The following is a 19,703-nucleotide window of genomic DNA, read 5'->3' on the forward strand; positions in this document are numbered from 1 at the left end:
TACGGAGAAGTTTACGTTGGACGGAGACTCTCCGGGGACACGCACACAGTGCACGCCGCGTATTCCTGTGGGCGTGGGTATAGCGCCGGGGGTAAAACCAAGGGCGTAAAACCAAGGGCGCGTCCCAACAGGTCGGTCTGCAGCCGCCCATACTCAAGGACACAGCCCACGGGCTGCCGATTTCCGAAACGGTCTTTTTAAAGAGATTTACTTATTTGCGAGGGTCCGCGCCTGAGCGGAGAAGCCGAGACGCGGAGCTCCCGCTAAGGGGTGCTGGACCCCGGGCCCAGGCAACCGCTTCACCCACGGAGCCAGGCCCGCCCCGCCCCAGCTGCGTCCCATCACCTTCGGCTCCGGGGTGTCCGCCTCCCAGGGGCTCCTCCGAACCCTGAGGTCAAAGGGAGGTGTACCCGGAGGCGGGGCCGGGGCCCAAGGGACACTGCGCGGATCTTAGCAAACATCACATTTATTTTCTGCTGTCACAAACACTGGGGCGCCCAATGAAACAAAGGGACCCCGGGGGCCGCGGGGGTGGGACCAACAGAAGGCTGGGGGGGTGCTGCTCTGGCAATGGCTGCCCCAGGAAAGGGCAGCAGGTGAGGCCCCTGCCCCAGCCCCGCGCGGGCTCAGCGGGTGGCGGGAGGCCCGAAGCGCTGCATGGTCCGCATCACCAGGGAAAGCTGGTCCAGAAAACTGATGATGGAGATTCGGAGGAGACGGGGGTTCGTAGCTCTCCAGCGGCTGGAAGCGCAGCAGACACGGCCTGTGGGACCTGGAGGCGCCGCCCCCCGCGCGCGGACACCCCCCGAGCGCCCCCGGCCCAGGGCGCCCCCGGCCCAGGCCCGCACCGCAGCCCGGTCCCCGGAAGAAGGCGGCACCCACGGGGGGTGTCCGTGAGTCCAGCGGCGCGCCCGTCCTGGGGACCCGCGTCCCTCCGCCCCTTCCCGCACTTACACCGCCAGGACGCTGCCCCTCACGGTGAGCTGCTTCTCGACGACCCCTCCGTGGGGCTCGGCGTCGGGGGCCAGGGACCCGCAGGCGATCTCTGCCTCCACGGCCGACGGGAAAGGCACGCAGAGGGCACTGGGGGCATCAGTCAAGGGACCTCTGGCAAGACCTGGCGCCCCGGGCCACCCCGCCCCGTCCTGCCCCTCCCCCCCACGCGATCGCCCACCCCCTTCCCTCCTCCCCTCCCCCCACCCCTGCAGCCACCTCCTGGGCGTCCTGCGCCCCCACGTGCTGGGCTGGCTCCCTCCACGGCAGCCCCGGCCCGGCCCCCCAGCCACACCCCCGGCCGCCCCTCAGGCACCGCCGCCCCCCAGCCACCCCTCAGGCACCGCCGCACCCCAGCCGCCCACCGCCCCTCAGGCACCGCCGCCCCCCAGCCACCCGTCAGGCACCGCCGCGCCCCAGCCGCCCCTCAGGCACCACCGCACCCCTCGTCCACCCCCCGTCCGCCCCTCAGGCACCGCCGCACCCCAGCCGCCCACCGCCCCTCAGGCACCGCCCCCCCCGCCCCCCCTCAGGCACCGCCGCCCCCCCGTCCGCCCCTCAGGCACCGCCACCCCCCAGCCGCCCCTCATGCACCACCGCACCCCTCGTCCACCCCCCGTCCGCCCCTCAGGCACCGCCGCCCCCCGTCCGCCCCTCAGGCACCGCCGCCCCCCAGCCGCCCCTCATGCACCACCGCACCCCTCGTCCACCCCCCGCCCCCCCTCAGGCACCGCCGCGCCCCCCGCCGCCCCCGCCCCGCTCGGGCAGGATACAACACGTAGGTGCGGCCGCCCGTCCTTCCAGCCGTGGCGGCGGCGTCTCCGCCGGGCCTAGGGGCGTGCCGGGGCCGCGTGACAGGCGGGGCTCTGCCGAGGGCAGCAGCAGTCGCCTCGCCCGCCCCGCCGGGAGAGCCGGGGCCGTCCGCGCCATCGTCCGCGCCTTCCGCGCCGCCTCCCGCGCCTGCGTCTGCCGCCTGCATGGCCGCCGCGCCCCGCCTCCGACTCCGCCCCGAACGCCGCGCTGCCCGCCCGCCCTCGACGCCGCCGCGACGGACTGAGGCGGCCCCCGAGCCCCGCCCCGGCCCCGCCCCCGGCCCCGCCCCGGCCCCGCCCCGGCCCCGCCCCGCGCCTGCGCACACCAACCCGAGGGGCTACAGGCGCGTGGCCGTTTCCCGCCAAACGGAGGCAGCAGCGGGGGCCGCGGGGTCGCCGCGCTCCCTCCCGCAGCCCCGCCGCTCGTCGCTCGCCGCGGCCCCGGGGCGCCTGCCCTCCCCGCGGGGCTCGGGGCCCGTTGCCCCCCCCCCGTCCCCGTCCCTTCCTGGGGTGCAGTGTCCCCAGGCAAGCGCTGTGCAGGGGGCTGGCAGGTGCCCCCCTGAGCGGTCGGAGGCCTCCTGGGGCTCCCCCCTCCCCCGGAGGCCCACGGTGACCTGCCAGCACGTTCAGGGCTCTGGGGTTTGTACGGACGCTCTACCCCCGACGGGGGCCCGAACCTCAGCGCCCCAGGCCAGGGGTCGCATGCGCCCCCCCGCCTGCCAGCCGCCTGCGCGCCCCTGCCCGGCAAAACGGGTGTGTAAAGGGACACGAGACGGCCGTGGCGGAGTGTTGCGTCCGTTTTCTGTGTTCCTCCTTGGCGAATCAGGACGGGGGACACGCCGCGGCCCTGTATCATCCTGCTGGACGGCCCCTCCACACAGCCTGGAGGCGACCGCGTCCACCCCTCTCCATTGCAAGCCCCAAGTGGAAGCCACGATCTTTCCCTCAGTTCCTTCAACAGCTTCCTGACCTCTTTTCTATTATTTTTGCTCCTCTACAGCCTATTTTCTACACAACAGAATTGCCTCTTAATTTTTTTAAAGATTTTATTTATTTATTCATAGAGACAGAGAGAGAGAGAGAAGGGCAGAGACCCAGGCAGAGGGAGCAGCAGGCCCCACTCAGGAAGCCCGACGTGGGACTCGATCCCGGGTCTCCAGGATCACGCCCTGGGCTGCAGGCGGCGCTAAACCGCTGCGCCACCGGGGCTGCCCTGCCTCTTAATTTTTGATATAAATCACAGCACATTGCATTCTTGTTTAACATCCTAGAATGATGTCCTATTACCCTTGGAATCACATCTAAACTCCTTGATGTCATTTAGAAAATCTCTCTGGGGGGCTACCTGTGTGGCTCACTTGGTTAAATGGTTTCAGCTCAGGTCATGATCTCAGAGTGGTGAGATCCAGCCCGGCGGAGGGCTCCAGGCTCAGCAGAGAGTCCGCTTGCCATTCTGATTCTCTCTCCGCCCCCCTCTGCCCCCACCCCCTCTCAAAAATGAATCAGTAAATCTCCAAAAAACCCCAACTCTGTGTGACCCGAGTTCCCAGCTTGTCCATCCTCTACCCTCAGCTGTCTGCTCCCACATTTTCTATACCCCGTGTGGCCTTTTCTTTGCTCCTGACCAAGGGTGGCCTACCCCTACCTCTTTGCCTTTTGTCTTCTATTTGGAGGACTCTGTCCACAAACTTTCCCATAGCTGGCTCCTCCTTGTCATTAGGATCTTGACTCCAGTGTCGCCTTTAAGCAGACTCCCTGATGAGCAGGGAGCCCGACATAGGGTCTGATCCGAGGACCCTGGGATCACAACCCGAGCTGAAGGCAGACCTTAACCGACTAAGCCACCTAGGTGCCCCAATTCAGGTGACTTTTAACTCATCTTTCTGCTTGTATATCCCTTCAGGGGCTATATTCTAAGGCCAAAAGAAGGCCTTCTGGGTCACCAATCTAATATTTTATCCCCAGGTACCATTCAGTACATTTGCCCTTTTCACTCTACTGCATAGCATTCATCATAATCTGAAATGATAATCTTGTTTTCTTCTATATCGTTCATATATCTCTCTGGTTCCTTTTGTTGTTGTTGTTCTATGCAGTATCTTTTTTTAAAGATTATTTATTTTAGGGAGAGAGAGCCCAAGCAGGGGGAGGTGTGGACACAGAGAAGCTGACTCCCTGCTGAGCGGGGAACCCCCACCCTGACGTGGGGCTGGATGTCAAGACCCTGAGATCATGATCTGAGTGGAAATCAACAGTATCAAGAGGCAGATGCTTAACTGACTGAGCCCCCTCAGCGCCCCCATGAGTGCAATTTCTGTGGTAGGTGGTTTGTTGTTTGTTTAATGAAAGACAGTCCTAAGTAAACACAAGTCATCACTGCCTGGACCCAGAAATCCTCCATATAGGCAGCTACTTCACAAATATGGAACAGCATATGCACAAAATCACTCACTGTAACACAATTAGTCCTAGAAAACTAATGGACAAAATATACATGCCCATCAGCAGGGAACTGGTGAAATCAACTATGGGGCATTCATACAATAGTCCTAGGCAGCAGTAAAAAAAAAAAGAAGGAAAATCCCTAATGAAAAATGAAATTATTCCCAGGATATATTGTTGTGTAAAAAAAAAAAAAAAGGCAAAGCACAAAGGAAACAGACACACACTTATTAGAAATTTAAAAAAAAAGAAAAAAGAAATTAAAAAAGGAAGGAGAAACCTGAAACTAATGAAAATAGTCACCTATGGGGGTTAGGATGGGGTAGGATTTCTTGGATCACACCATTTTGTATAGTTTTGGTTTTGGACAAAAAGTACATTTGAAAGAGTTAAAAAAAAATCAGGGATGTCTGGGTGGCTCAGTGGTTGAGTATCTGCCTTCAGCTCAGGGTGTGACCCCTGGGTCCCGGGATTGAGTCCCGCATCGGGCTCCCTGCATGGAGCCTGCTTCTCCCTCTGCCTGTGTCTCTGCCTCTCTGTGTGTGTCTCTCATGAATAAACAAATAAAATCTTAAAAAAATCAAATGAAAAAATTGAATAAAACCAAAACCAAATGAAAACAAACAAAACAAAACAAATTAGCCTAACTGCATATCGAAATGATAATAAAACTACACAGAGAAAATAATTCAGGGATGCCTGGGTGGCTCAGCGGTTGAGCATCCGCCTTCAGATGAGGGTGGATTCATGAGAGACACACAGATAGGTAGATAGAGAGAGAGAGAGAGAGAGAGAGAGAGAGAGAGAGAGAGAGAGGCAGAGACACAGGCAGAGGGAGAAGCAGGCCCCATGCAGGGAGCCCGACGTGGGACTCGATCCCAGGACCCTGGGATCACAACCTGAGCTGAAGGCAGACCTTAACTGAGCAAGCCACCAAGGTGCCCCAGTTCAGGTGACTTTTAACTCAACTTTTTGCTTGTACATCCCTTCATGGGCTATATTCTAAGGACAAAAGAATCGACCTTATTCTTCATAGGTTTGCTGTCAGAAATGATGGTGATGAGGCTACAGCAAAGCTACTTGGGGTGTACTTCCAGGTAGACTATCTGGTGCATCAGATGAGAAATATATTGATGTTGTCAAGAACCAGAATTCTCACCGTGGAAGGTGAGGAAGGACTGTGATATTGGGTTGGAATTGAGGATTGTGGTGTGAACTTCAGAAATATGTATTTCCTAGTTTTGTCTGGTAGAAGAGTCTAGAAGCAGCAGCACTTCGGTAGCAATGAACACACCTTACACCTAAACCTTGGCTTCTCAGTACCATCCTCTAGTAAAAGGAACCAGAGTTTCTTGGAGAAATGGCTGATGGCAGAGCTGGGGCAGGAGAAAATACAAGATAAGCCCGGAGCACTTTGCAGTGCCAAAAAGTAACTTTCTTACTTTTAAAAAAAATTTTTTTTTTGGCTTAAAACCCAAAAGGATGAGGCATGGCAAAGGACACAGGAACCAAGTAGGAAGAACCACACATAGAACAATGTGATTATCCGAAAGGATATTAGACCTTTCAGGGAGGAGCGTGACTGGGAAGGGGGCGCCAGGGAAGGTGCTGGAGTGCTGGCGATGCTCTATATTTTGATCCGGGGGGGACAGAAAATGGGTGTATTTACTTTAAATTCCGTTGAGCTGTACACTCATGATTAATGCACTATAGTCCAATAAAATTGCCCCCAAAACAATATTTTTAGATTCTAAGGTTTTTTTTAAGATTTTTATTTATTTATTTGAGAGAGAGAGAGAGAGAGAATGAGCGAGCACAAGCAGCAGGGTAAGGGCAGAGGGAAATGAAGAAACAGACCCCCTGGCTGAGCAGGGAGCCGGACGTGGGGCTTGATCCCAGGACCCAGAGACCATGACCCGAGCCGAAGGCAGATGCTCAACTGGCTGAGCCACCCAGGTGCCCCCTAAGTTGTCGAATAAAGAAACCTAAATAAATAAATAAATAAATAAATAAATAAATAAATAAATAAAAAGGGGTATCCCTGGGTGGCTCAGCGGTTCAGCGCCTGCCTTTGGCCCGGGGCATGATCCTGGAGTCCCGGGATTGAGTCCCACGTCGGCCTCCCTGCTTGGGGCCTCCTTCCCCCTCTGCCTGTGTCTCTGCCTCTCTCTCAATCTCTGTGTGTCTCTCATGGATAAATAAATAAAATCTTTAAAAAAAATAAAAAAGAAACCTGATGCACCCACCATGATAATGAAGAAAAGAGAGCAGGGAAAAAGGAAAGTTCTTGAAAGAGAAATGCTGCCCACTGATAATCACAGGAAGCAAGCAAGCATCAGCAAGCCCCCCTCGTGGAGCCGTCGGGGCGATTCATCCTTGCGTGGGAAAACCACTAGACTGAGGTTGTTGGGGACTAAGAGAGTCCCCCACAGATGGCCTCACGGCATTACCCCAGACTACTTGTGCTTTAGGAAAGAAAAACGCAACTTTGCGAGGCTCGACAGACAGGGTCTTGACCATGTGACCAATCTGAGCCTCCCCAGCAGGCCTGACCCCACTGCCTCTTGGAGCTGCTGGAGTGAGGAGGGCAAAGGACCCAGCAGCTTGTCAGAGCGCTTAGGCTGAATCTAACGAGGAAGGAATCAGGCAAATCTAGACTCTGGAACATTCTACAAGGAAAGCCCTTTGGACTCTTTCAAAAATATTGTTGCTTGATTGCTTATGGAGAAGGGACAGTTTTTTTTTTAAAGATTTTATTTATTCATGAGAGACACAGAGAGAGAGAGAGAGAGAGAGAGAGAGGCAGAGACACAGGCAGAGGGAGAAGCAGGCCCCATGCAGGGAGCCCGACACGGGACTCGATCCCAGGACCCCAGGATCCTGCTCTGGGCCGAAGGCAGGCGCTAGACCGCTGAGCCACCCACGGATCCCCCAAAAAGGGAGAGTTTTGAGAGACAACGGTGGTCTTCTGCTTCCTGTTGGGAAGTCTGGCTGCGCGCTATTGCCATCCACTGAGGCAGGCTGTGGGGCCAACGTGCTCGCTGAGGGGCTGCCGTAAGGGCATGGGGGAGGGCCCTGCGTCTCCCGGGGCCCGTGTTGCCAGCACTTGGGCCATGCTGGGTGCTCAGGAACGAGTACTGAAGGGATGGACGAGGTGTCGGCCAGAGGGCCAGGAGCTGCCTCACCCTACAGATGCGGTGTGGAGCTCGGCAGAGAGGGGGTGACGCACAGAAATGGGAACGGGGGTGCACAAGCTCCCGTGGGGAGTGACACAGAGAGGAGTGGTCTGGGGACAGGGCCCTGGAGCCCCCCACATTAAGAGGTCGGGTGTATGGGGAGAGGAAACCAGCAAAGGAGCAGAGGAGGACTGAACCCCGAAGGGGCGTGCAGACAGGGCGGCTCCCCGGGAGCGGGGAGGTGGGCAAGGCTGGCTGTTGGGGCCCAGAGGTCTGGGGCTGGCCACAGGGTCAGATCTAGTCCCAGGAGCGCCTGGCCCAGCTGAGCTGCACCCCTATTGGACCTACCAGAGCTGGCGAGGCCCAGGGCTTTGGCCAGGCCTGCGCAGGAAGCCTGAAGGCGCCAGCAAATTGTGGGGACCGCCCAGTTGCTGGGGTACCTCCAACTCCGCGAGCCCCACCCCGGAGCAAAGGCCGCCGTCCTGAATCTGCCCCTAGTCCCGTGTGCCCCCTGGGAAAGGGCCCCACAGGCATCGGAGCCCCGTGCCAGAGCATTTCTGTCTGAGAGGCCCCTGGAGCTGGGCCCCTCAGGGCTCCTGTGCTCCCCTGGTGTCACCGCAGGACGACACCGGCGCCCCCACCGCGCCCCGACCTCGGGGCAGGCAGCGGGCCTTGGCCGCAGTGGCCAGGGTACGAAGCCCAGCGGGCGGCCGCTTCCCTCCTCCTGGGCGGACGCAGCGGAGCCTGCAGGTGCGCGCGGGCCGAGGCAGGGGCTTCGCAGGGGTTCAGCAGGACTCCCCGGCTCCTCTCCTGACAGCACAGGCCCCCTGCCCCCGCGCCTCCCACTCCCAGCCCCACAGCACCCCCCCCCCCCAGCCTTCCCGTCCTGCCCAGCCACAGCTACCGGCCTCTGCGCAGACAAGCTTCCAGAACGCGGGTCCCGGGGCCCCGTCACCGCCTCCTCCCCTCCCCACCCTGCCGCCACCTCTTGCTCCCCAACATCAGCAACGACCTTCTTGTTATCAACGCCTCTTGGCAGTACCAGACACCCGCCCCCTTCTGGAGGGGTGCTCTTGGCTTCTCATACGAGCCCCCCCTGTGGCCTAGTGTCAGGAAGCTCCTTGCCTTCTACGTGTCCCCAGCAGGCAAACTGCCTCCAGGCCCAGTCCTCTCTTCTCTTTCCTGCACTCCCGGGGAAGCCACCTCATCCGCCCTCAGAGATTCTGGGACATCCCGTGCCCACCTAAGTCCTGATGGTCACTGTAGAGGCTGCACGGCGCTCTGGAACTGGCTGGGCGGGGGGCCCGGTCAGCTCTCCCATCAGGCTCCCAGCACACCCTGAACACCTCACTCCTGTCTCCACGTCCATCCTGACCTCCACGTCCAAGTGGCCCGTGGATGGCTTCTCATCACCAGAGGGTTCTTGTCACTCGTGGGCCAGGAGGCGCTGGCACAAGGGACTCGACGACCGTGTCTAGGGCCTGTCGGATGCCCATGTGTGTCGCTCCCCTGCAGCTAACGGTTGCTGCCTGGGGTCGCCACTGAGTCCTGGCTTTTGCAGAGAATCGCCCTCTCCGTCCCTCCGGCCCACCACCCACTGCAGCCCTGGCCAAAGTGATTGGAGCATGAGCTGATTCTGACCAGTAAGAGGCCAGCGGTTATTTGCTGGGGCATCAGAGGAAGGAGCCACACTCCAGGACGGGAGGCCTAACCTTGCTGGCTGTGAACCAGGGAGACTGCCAAGAGCCATCTTTTGATCCTGAGGCAGCGGCCCGGGACGGAGGGGACACTTCCGAGCGCGACGGGAGGTAGGAAGAGACTGGGTACTTGGTGAAATGGTCCTTCTGCTGCCAAGACCCCGGGACTTCTCAGTTTTGTGAACCAGTGTTTCCTTTATTGTTTCAACCAATGTCTTTCATGGTCCGACCAACCATTGGAAAGCGAAAGCTGCCTGGCTAACAAAGTTCCGTTTGGATCAAAGTCAGTCTCACATTCACCTTCAGTGGGATTCAGAATTGGAGCAACAAAAATTCTCCGGACTCAAAATAAAATGAGCGCACGGGCGAGCGTCCTGTACGTTGGCAGACACATCAGCTCCCGGGCGCGGGGGCCGGGCACTGCGTTCCCCTGTTCACAGTCTTCTGCCCACGAGGCCCGGGCGGGAGGGCAGCCCGAGGTGTCCCCCGCCAGGGAGTAGGCGCCTAGATGACCTCTAGTGCCCACGTGCCAGGCGAGGTGGGAGGATCGGTGCTGGCAGCCCATGCCCCCCGCCCCAGCACTCTGACGCCTCCTCTCAGGCCGTGAAGGGTGTGCGGCGTGAAAGGCGGTATCCATGTGGCAGGGGAAGGGCCCACTTCCACACTGTGGGTGAACGCAGGGTGTGGGGGCCCGGCCAAGGCTGAGCGACCTCGACTCAGTCACCTGTCATCCCTAAGAGGTGAGAAATGCCCACGCCCAGAGGGACACAAGCAAATGGAGAACCCAAAGAGCTGTGACACGAAGGGCCAGGAATCGCCCTCTGGGCCATGCTTGCTTGGCCACTCATCGGGTTTTGGCCTGTGTGCTTATGGATCACAGGGGACGGGTGCTGCAGACTTGTCACCCGGGCTGGGTAAGGATGAAGGAAATGGGAGGTTTCAAGAGTGGTCCCCACTGTGCAGAGTGAACCAGGGACCAACGTGGCACCAGGAATTGCCTAAGGTCATACTGCAGAGGTCCCTGACCCCCCAACCTGCTTTCCCTTGTCAAGTGCACACTGGCCGCAGCAGCCGGGAGAGGGGGCCCAGGGTTTGGCTGTCACTTGGCATCCACCAATGCCAAACCTGTCAGAGGTCGGGTGACAGGACTGGGCAGCAGGGCCCAGCTGCTTCCCCTTTCAGGCCTGAAGAGGAGGTGCTGGAGGGCTGATTGTCAGTGCGCTAAACATGATATGCCAAAGGCCGTCCCTTGGAACCCGACCAAACAGCCCCCTCTTTCCTTTGCACCCTGAGGCATTTCTAGAAGCTGACTGCACTCAGATGGTGGCTCCCCCACCTCACTGCTGGGTGCCTCGTTGTCTAACCTTTTGCGGGAGGCATGGGAGCAAACCCACGTCAAATGCTCTGAGCTGTACCTGGCACCTAGCAAGAACCAGGTATGGGTACCCAGGTACCTGCCATTATTATTATTATTATTATTATTATTATTATTATGAGTCAAATTGCAACAAGAGAACACATTTAATGCTACATGCAGCTTGCAGCCTGGCCAGGCTCCTCCCCACGCTCTGAGGATCTTATTTGGAGAACCCCTTCTCCATAGCTTCAGTCACTTCAGGGTGCAGAAAGCGGCTCGCCAAGCGTTCGATGTCATCCAGCGTCAGGCGATTCAGGGACCTCTCATAATCCTGCGGACAGAAGGCCAGAAGGACTCAGGGGGTGCAGCTGGGGGTGCACTGTGCCGGAGGCAGGGGATGGGCGCGGCTGGGCGGGGATGCCCCCGGCTACCCTTCTCACCCTCTGTAGCTGGTCGAGGACTCTGCTGGCATCCGCCGCACTGAAGTGGCGGGCCAAGACTTTGGAGACCAGCTGCCAGGCTGGGGCGGCTGGAGGCGGCGCCTCGGCGAGTCTGCGGGCGGCGCTTTCTTCCAGTAACACCTTCTCCAGAGGTTTGACCACTAGGTTCAGCTTGGAATTGGGCCCCACGCTGTAATCCGAGAGTCTTTTCCCATCTGCCAAAGAAAGACTGATGGAGGCTTCCCCGCGGCGGGGTCTGCGGCGGCCGTCCGCGGAGGCTTCGGCCAGCGCCCCATCCGTCACCCGGCCCAGGCACCCCGTCCCCGAAAAGCTGCGGGGCTCCCTGGGCGGCTCCGCTTCCCGGGTACCTGCCAGGGCCTTGCCCTTGAACAGCAGCCGCTGCTGGCGCACGGGGACGTTGAGTTTCTCGGAGACCAGGTGCTTCAGCGTGGACACGGGCTCGTCCTCCGACACCTGGCCGGGCCGAGGGTACAGGCGGGGTTGAGTCCGCGGCCCCCCCCCCGCGAGGGCGGCTCTCCCGGCCTCCCCCTCCCCGGCCCGGCCCGGCCCGGCCCCGCGCCCGCCGGGGGCAGTGCGCAGGCCGGCGGGGCGGCGGGGCCCGGCGACGCTACCTGCAGGCTGCACTCGCGGCCCTGGAGCGCTTTCACTGTCAGCTGCATGGCGTCCACTGCGGCGGGCGCGCACCCCAACCGCCCCCCGCTGCGCGCCGCCGCCCCGGGCGCGCGCCGGAACCGCCCGCCGCCGCCGGAAGCAGCGCGAGGGGCGCGCCCGGCCCCGCCCCTCCCTCGGCCCCGCCCCGCCCAGGCCCCGCCCCCGCCCCGCCCCGCCCGCCCGCCCGCCGCCGAGGAGTCACCTTGGAGCGCGCGTCGCCGACGCCCGGGGCCGCCGGCCGCGGGAGGGGCGGGGAGCGAGCCGGGCCAGGTCGGGGCGGCCCTGCCTCGGGCGCTCGGGAGTCCGCATGATGGCCCGGCCCGGCCCCGCCAAGCCAAGCCCGCTCACTGCCCCCGCGGGATCGCCGGAGCCGCCCGGCCCCTGCCCTCCTCGTCCCACGCCCATTCTAGATCGGCAGGACAGCGGATGCATGGGGAGGGGGGCTGAGACACTGTGGTGCAGAGGTTGCCAGTCCTGCACCCCAGTCCTCCACGCCGGCCCGCGCCTTCCCACCCCACCCCCAGGCCCCAGAGGGCAAAGACCGCCAGACACCACAGCTTGCTTCTCTCTTTTATTGAAATATATTTTCTGAGCAGTGCCCACCTACCTAACTCAGCATGGCCTCTTTGGCACTGAAAGCTGGAGAATAAAAAACGAGTAAAAAAAATAAGCCTGGATTTTTTCGTTTTTTCTGAGTGCATAGTGCATGAGAGCTGAAGGCCTTTGGTACACAAGAACTGTGGGGACAGTGGCTGGAGGCTGGGGGGCGAGGGGTGGTGAAAGCTCGACCCAGCGGCCTCAGGGGACTGAGCACAGGCTGCTGTAGATGAAGTGGCCGATCACCAAGGCCAGCATCTCCGAGGTGCCGCTCAGTGCTACAATGAAGGGGGCCTGGGAGGCGTAGTCGGCTTGAAGGCGCCGGAGGGACAACTGCAGCATGGCCAAGGCCAGCAGGCTGTTCTGCACCCCTACCTCAATGCTCACCGTCCGCCGCTGGGCCACTGGCAGCTTCAGGCAGGTGGCCAGACAGTAGCCCACCAGGAGGCCAACCAGGGGCACTGTGAGGCCCACCAGTACGATGGGCAGCCTGACACCAGCCAGGATGAAGACCCCCATGCGGTAGGCCAGGAAGAGGCCACCCAGGAGAAGCACAAAGCTGAAGGGCTTGATGACCTGCAGCAGCAACTGGGAGAACTTGGGGAGCTTGGACTTGATCACCACACCTGCTGCTATGGGGATAGCGATGAACAGCAGGGTCCCCAGGATCTTGGAGATGGGCACGTGGAGGGTTTCGTGGATGCTGAGCAGATGGCTGTAGATGGCGGAGGACAACGGCAGGAAGCCGGTGGCAGCCACTGTTGAGATGAAAGTCATGGAGATGGCCAGGGTGACGTCCCCTCCAAGGAGGAGGCTGAAGAGGTAGCTCCCCCCGCCGCCAGGCGACGAGCAGGTGATGATGAGGCCTAGAGCCAGGGCCTTGGGCAGCATGAAGACCTTGGCCATCAGGAAAGCATAGAAGGGCATGACCAGGAACTGGCCCAGGAGGCCCAGCAGCATAGGCTGGGGGCTCTGCAGGAGCCCCTTCAGAACCTCGAGTTCTACTTTGCACCCAAATGAACACTTGTTGACAAAGATAAGAGGCAGGAGCAAGTAGAGTATTGGGTTCTCCGAGAAGTGGACCATGTCAGTGCCGAGGGCAGTGGGGGTGTCTTCGGCAGGTGACACCTTGATGCAGAAATCTCTCCGTTCCTCAATTAGCACGGGCGGGGTCTCACGGGGGTCCATGAGCTGGATGTGCAGTGGGGCTAGCCCAGGCAGGCCTGAGTGGATGCTCACCACAAAGCCGCCCCCACCGCCCCAGGTTATGGCACTCACGTTCTTGATGGTCAGCACCTCTGTGTCCAAGGAGGTGACCTTCAGCACCGGCCTGGGCCCTGTCCTGTTGCCCTGGCCCGGGTACTGGCTGGAGATCACGATGATGCCCTTGCTCTCCTCTGGGAACTCAAACTCCAGTACAGAGCCGTCCCCAATGCTCAAGTATCGGCCCCCTGGCAGTGGCACCATCTGGCTCACAGCTGTGCTGAGGTTGGCACTGGCTGTTCCCCGGGCCCCCAAAGGCAGGCTGACAAGCAGCAAGGAAGCCCTGAGCAGGCCTAGGGGGCCTGGGCAACCTCCCCCGACTCCCAGTCCAGGCCACCACCGACAGCTGCCCCTGCCCCTCCTGAACACCATGGCTCCTCCCAGAGGACCGTGTGTCCAGGCCCTCTGTGGCTCAGGAGAGCAGCCCCGCTGGTGCTGTCCGGTTGCCCAGAGAAGGGTCCATGGGCTGGGCCTGGCCCTGGGCTGTGTTCCCAGATGGCAGAGCTCTTCCTGAGGAGAGAAGGGACACAGAAAAGTGGCTGGTAAGGGTGAGCACCTGTTGAATGCAGAAGCAATGGGATCCGCAAGCCCGTGGCTGGGAGCCCCAGCAGAGCCCGTCGGCCTCCCAGCAGAGCCCCTCGCCCCGAAGCCGGGAACAGAAAGGCAGTGCCTTGTGCTGGCCCTTGAGAGCCATTTGGCTGTCCCCTATCCCAGCACATCCACCTCGTTTCCCATCCCTGACCCCGAGGGGCCGCGGGCAGACCGGACCTCCAGGTCAGGCCACTGGCACCTGCCCCTCTCCCTGTCCTTTTCCGGCATAGCCAACAGGCACCAGTGTTCTGATACCGAGAGACTGAGCAGATCAATCTTTCCAGTCCTGTCACCACTAGCCTGCCCCCCACGGGCTCCGAGGGAAGGACACAGAGGGGCCACGGTGACACTGCAGCCATGATGACGTCTCTGAAAGGCTGCATGGGAATGGCAAGGAGACAAGCCTGCTGAGAGCTGGGTGCTGAAGGCCGCTGACACCCTGGCTTGGGCCTGCTGTGAGAGGCCAGCAGGGCGTTTGGGTGTCCTCGGCCAGGCGGAAGGCAGCTGGCAAGGTAGTGTGGGCAGCGGGTAACCATCCGGCCAGAGGCCTCGGGGGCTGACCTGTAGCACCGCCATGCAGTGGTGAATGGTGCTGCTGTGGCTACCTGGCCTCCGCTGCCTGCTGACAGTGTGCGGTAGGGGTCCTGGGCGGGGAGCAGGTCCTCTCTTCCCAGGGAAACTGCTCGAAGGGGAAGTGGGAGGGGGGTTCAGATGGGACCACGTGTTTGCTGCGTGCTTTTCTTCCTCCTGTCCGAGCTCTGCCTCCCCTGGCAGCCCCTGGAATGTGAGCTTCTAGAAGCACTGTGTCACATGTGAGAGGCTCTGCTTGGGGTCCAGGGGCTCCTCCCCATGCTCACATGTGGCTCTACCAGAGCCCAGAACTTCCGGTGGGACCATGAGTGTTTGTGGTGTGGGGAGGGTGCCTCAGAGGTTCGTCCGCTTCCACTTGTCAATCTGGGCAGCCACCATCAGCTGCTGGGCCTGGGGCCACCAGGACGGGGACACAGCGGTTTGTCATCACCACTGGTGGCTGCCGCACAGTGCTTATCTGCAGTGTCCCAGTGCTGGAGGAGGCCCTTGCCTCTCCGGATCCTATCAGTCTTTGGTCCTGTCCACCTCACGTGAGACTGGAGGGCAGGGGAAGTAGGGGGTGGAGGGCAGGTTAAGCCAAAAGGTCAGCCCTGGGAAAGTTCTCCCACGCCCGCATGCCGTGGCCTCTGCTGGTTTGGAGTTCGGGTCACTTACCCGGGAGGCCTTGGTCCAGCTTAGCATCCCACCGCTGAAGAGGGAGGCAGGCAAACCAGAGGGAGAATGAGAAGCAAAGCGGAGGGGAGTCACAGGGAAAAGATGACAGCAGCCGGGCCTGAAGCCGCCGGGGTGGTGAGAACCAGTTCAGAAGGGAGAGGAGGCTAGGGGCCATCCACCCTGTCCTTGCGGTACGGCTGGCGGCTTTGAGTCACTGCCAGAGGGTTCTGGCCCAGATCCCACACCGGTTCTGCTTCGGGGGCTGGAAGAGTCTGAGCCGATCCACCCCCAGGCAAGGGAGGGAACCCTGGGCCGGCCGCTTCGGCACCGGCACCGCGGCCGCGCGTTCGCGGTTAGGGCAGCGGGCATGCCGGCCCGGGGCTCCTCCCCGCCCGGGGGTGCGGAAGTCGCCGGGCTGGGCACGGGGCCGGGGCGCGAACCGAGGAGGGAGCGCCGCACCGCCGCCGGGCTCGTGCTGCCGTCCTGCGGTCGGCGGGCGGGCGGGCGGCCCCCGAGGTCCCCGGATCGCGCTCGGGGCCCTCACGCCACTCCCAGGCCCCGCGGCCGCGCCCGTCCCCGGCCGGGCCCCGCCGCCCGGGCAGGCGAGCACGGCGCCGGGCCGGGGCCGGAGGCCGCCTTCCGCCCGCCCTTTCCGGCCCCACGCTCTCACCTGCCGCCTAGGCCCGGGAGCTCGGCGCCGCGGCCAGCGCCTGCCCGGCGGCGGACGCCTGCAAGCTGGGCCGCCGGGCCCCGCCCCGCCCCGGGGCCCCGCCCCGCCCCGCCCCGCCGAGGCCCCGCCCCGCCCCGCCGAGGCCCCGCCCCCCGCGGGAGCCGCCTCACCTCTCGCCGCAGGGGCCGGTCCCGAGCGGATGTGACGGCTGCGGGAGCGAAGCGTCGGGACCCGGAGCTCGATGCCTTCCGGGTCGGGGTGGGGTGCGCGCCCGGCTCCCCTCGCGCGGCGGGGCGTTCCGGGGCGCGGCGCCGGTCGTGCGCGCTCTACGGCCGCGGGACGGTGCGGGCACCGGCTGAGCTGGCAGCAGGGCCGGGGGCCCGGGCTCGGGCTCCGCCTCGGCCCACGTTCCTTCGCTCCGGCCTTGACCGAGGGTCTCCCACCCCGGGGCACACGGGTGGGCGTGTCCGCCTTTCCCAACTGGCGCCGCTCGCACGGGTGCAGGCCTCCCCGAAAGGGATGCGAACAGATGGCACGAGCTGTGCACACAGGCGCTGGGGATGTGGACGGGACACCGGGAGACAAGCGACGGCTCAGTGTAAGGGGACGGGCATGTCCCGACCGTTCGGCTGCAGGGCAGGTGCCTGCAGTGCGCCCGCGGGGACGGTGGCCGCCCGCTGCTCGGCAAAACCTTGTCCCGGCTGCGACGGGGACTCGTGGTCCTGAGTCACAGGCACTGGCCCGCGGGAGGAGCTGAAGACGCCTCCCTGCGACCGAAAATGAAACAAACTAGCACGTGCAGCGTACTTCACTTTTCAGACACATAATAACTAGTAAAAGCCTATTAGATGAACCTTAGACATATTTTGCTTAAAAAAATTGTTTTATGGGGGATCCCTGGGTGGCTCAGCGGTTCAGCACCTGCCTTCAGCCCTGGGCGTGATCCTGGGGTCCCGGGATCAAGTCCTGCATCGGAGCCTGCTTCTCCCTCTGCCTGTGTCTCTGCCTCTCTCGCTCTACCATGAATAAATAAATAAAATCTTAAAAAATTGTTTTATGAAGTTCACAGGAATACGTGCATGTCATACATAAGCACACAGACACGCAGCGGGGGAATATGTGCAAGACGCTGATTGATGTAGGTGATGAAACACAGTCAAGGCCCTAGTTCTAGGCTCTTCTGTAGCCTCAGAGGGCAGGTAAGGCATAAGCCATCGGTGTGTGTGGACTCTGGGTCTCAGAACATCCCCCTTACCACCCCTGCCAAATGACATTGGGGGGGTCGGAAGCAGCCTAGCACAGGCGAGAGGCCTGCGTTGGGCACAGCGCAGCAAGGAACAGTGCAGTTTGCAAAAGAGCAGTGCGGGTGTGGCTGCGTGAGGACCAGCTACTAGGGCCACGTGGAGAGGGGAATGGGTCACCCAGAAGAGCTGGGGAAGGCAACCCTGAAGACTTGGCCCTGGACAAACTTCTGTTGTAATCAGCTAAATGGAAACTGGTGCCAGGGGTCAAAGGGAGCAAATGTACTTAGGAGGCTGCTCCCCGTTACTGCCAATCGCCTCTGCCCTCCCGGAAAAGCCGCACTGGGCTGCTGAGGTGTCTGGCATGCAGGAATTCGGGGGCCCCTTCAGGAAAAAAAAAAGGACAGTGAAAATTAAAGGGAAGAGAATGTTCCTAGTTGGTTTACGGGACTAATCATTTACCCCGGAGGAGGAGGAAGGGCTCTACAAACCAGCCAAGGATGCCCACTTCCAGAAGAAAAGTCATCTGGACAGAGGGAACATAGAGAACAGATGATGGTGACAGCCTGAACAGAGACACAGTTCAGAAGGCCGACCTGCCACTGGACCGCGGAATAGGGGCACAGTGGTGACCCTGGGACATACGCTGACATCCTGGTCTCCAGGAGTTCTACGTGATAATCGGCACACGGAGGGCACGTTCTATATGAGGGTAAGTATGGCACGCATTGGGTATTGACTGAGAAGGAGTGACAACTGTCATTTTGGCCTGCCCAGCATCAGGTGACAGCACCTTAATTTTGGTGGCAGGAACCGACCCTCCTCCACACTCAGTACACAAGCTTTGCCTGTGGATCACCCCGCACGGGCCTCGGGGTGGGCACACGCCTGGGGTAGCCAGTCAGAGCCAGCCACGCCGATACAAGGATCGGCCCAGATGCAGTTGGACCAACGAGACTCCATTCCCAGGGCCCTGTACGAGGACTGTCGCGAAGGTGGGGGCTCTTTCTTCACTGAATTATTGCTCCCCCTCCGTGGGGGAGACAGCATGCTAGAAAATGAAGCGAATACAGGCAAAAGTAGAGCCAAGAAACGGAGAGAGCCCATGTCCTGATAACGTAACTGGGGCTAGAATCCCCGGGGAGCATTGGGGTCCCCTATGGGACCGCTGAGGGCCCCCTCCTCTGTCATTACTTATTTTTGCTTAAGTCAGTTGGAGTTGGGATCCTGGCACCCATGACCAAAGGTGACAGAACTCGTACAGGGTGTGTGTGTGGTGTGTGGGGGGGGGTAGGGGCACCTCCCTGGTGGACGGGGACGCAGGACAAAGCTTTACTTGCTTGGGAAGGTCGGGCAGCCCGCGCCACACCACCACCGGCTTCCTAGCCCGGCTTGGGCCAAGTGGACCATAGAGCTGGTTTGCTGTTTCCATGTGTGTGACTGTGGTAACTCCCGGTGAGGGCACAGCCCCCCGAGGAGTTAGGGACCGTCAGTGGGGCTCCCTCTTTCGCTCCCAGTATGTAACCCAGTCCAGAGCCGGGCCGTGGTGGAGGTTTGGGGAAGGCCGGGCGATGGCAGCAGTAGCGTGAGAGGCACAGTGGAGCCCCCGCCTCCCGGCCTCGCAGTGTGGACTTTCAGTGAGCTTGTTTCACGGGGGACAGGCTACCAACCTTGGGGAACCCCACTTACTGGCTTCTAACCTTCCGGTCCCAGGGAAATTCTTTAGAACCCGCCAGGGACTTTGGTCTGTCCCATAAATGGGGATGGGGAGAGGCCTTTCCTGCTAGGGTCATCCTGAGGCCAGGGGAGGGAACGTGTGACGGGATGACAGTGGCAGCATTAAGGTGAGAGGTGCCGTGGGGGGTGCAGATGGAATAGCGGCCACATGGTGCTCACTGTGGCCCAGTAGGTACTGTTGTAACTTCGGGGGACGTTCGAAATGTTCTATAATAAAAGGTTTAAAAGGGAATACACGTAGGATTCCGCAGTCGTAGACACATGTCATTAACCGTTTGTCAAACCCACAGACTGCGTAATACAGGAGGGGACTCGAATATCAACTCAAGTCTGGGTGATGACAATGGGTTGGTGTAGGCTGGGGACGTGGGACCTCTGTACTTTCTGCTCAACTTTCCGTGAACCTAAAACTGTTCTAAGAAAGTCTATAGGTAATGAATGTGCATAAAGCCCTTGGGTCGGGGTGAGGCTGGGACTTGACCTCTACGACCACCAGCTCCTGGGCAAGCACCTGGGCTTTCCTCGTGCCTCCGCGTCCCTGACCTTTGGGGGCCCGGTGTCATGCCTGCAGCCTCTCCTCCCGGCCTGGCCCTGGGCCTCTCACTCCTCCTCGGCTTCCCCCCTCGATACTCTCCTTTCTCGACACTTCGTTCACACGCTGGCAGCACTGGCCTCCCCACATCGAGGGCCTTCCAAGTGGCCTGCCTCCTTTTTCTGACCGCAGGCCGGCCCTCTGCCCCTGGATGTGCCTCTCCTGCAGCACTGGTTTC

General features: G+C 61.0%; 3 protein-coding genes across 7 annotated transcripts; all 3 read right to left on the reverse strand.

Annotated features, from left to right (window-relative positions):
• Positions 1-448: 448 nt before the first annotated feature.
• LAGE3 (L antigen family member 3) lies at positions 449-2,005 on the reverse strand. Its single transcript, XM_072743142.1, has 3 exons — positions 1,767-2,005; positions 955-1,083; positions 449-741 (listed from the first exon to the last, which is right to left on the reverse strand). Exons 1-3 carry the CDS (start codon positions 1,970-1,972, stop codon positions 627-629), a joined length of 450 nt encoding a protein of 149 aa, XP_072599243.1. The 5' UTR covers positions 1,973-2,005; the 3' UTR covers positions 449-626.
• An 8,617-nt stretch (positions 2,006-10,622) lies between these two features.
• On the reverse strand, positions 10,623-11,702 carry UBL4A (ubiquitin like 4A). Its single transcript, XM_072743365.1, has 4 exons — positions 11,550-11,702; positions 11,286-11,391; positions 10,918-11,132; positions 10,623-10,808 (listed from the first exon to the last, which is right to left on the reverse strand). Exons 1-4 carry the CDS (start codon positions 11,595-11,597, stop codon positions 10,698-10,700), a joined length of 480 nt encoding a protein of 159 aa, XP_072599466.1. The 5' UTR covers positions 11,598-11,702; the 3' UTR covers positions 10,623-10,697.
• A 445-nt stretch (positions 11,703-12,147) lies between these two features.
• SLC10A3 (solute carrier family 10 member 3) lies at positions 12,148-16,041 on the reverse strand. Of its 5 annotated transcripts, none has more exons than XM_072743366.1 (3): positions 15,286-15,687; positions 14,602-15,167; positions 12,148-13,959 (listed from the first exon to the last, which is right to left on the reverse strand). In XM_072743366.1, exons 2-3 carry the CDS (start codon positions 14,614-14,616, stop codon positions 12,388-12,390), a joined length of 1,587 nt encoding a protein of 528 aa, XP_072599467.1. In that variant the 5' UTR covers positions 14,617-15,167; positions 15,286-15,687; the 3' UTR covers positions 12,148-12,387. The 5 variants fall into 5 exon arrangements, with proteins under 5 accessions (XP_072599467.1, XP_025843841.1, XP_072599468.1 ...); XM_025988056.2 differs by having other exon boundaries at positions 14,602-14,719; positions 15,286-15,535; XM_072743367.1 differs by lacking the exons at positions 14,602-15,167; positions 15,286-15,687 and adding an exon at positions 15,956-16,041.
• Positions 16,042-19,703: the final 3,662 nt, after the last annotated feature.

Source organism: Vulpes vulpes, chromosome X, assembly GCF_048418805.1.
Source record: "Vulpes vulpes isolate BD-2025 chromosome X, VulVul3, whole genome shotgun sequence".
In the NCBI taxonomy this organism is placed as follows: domain Eukaryota; kingdom Metazoa; phylum Chordata; class Mammalia; order Carnivora; family Canidae; genus Vulpes; species Vulpes vulpes.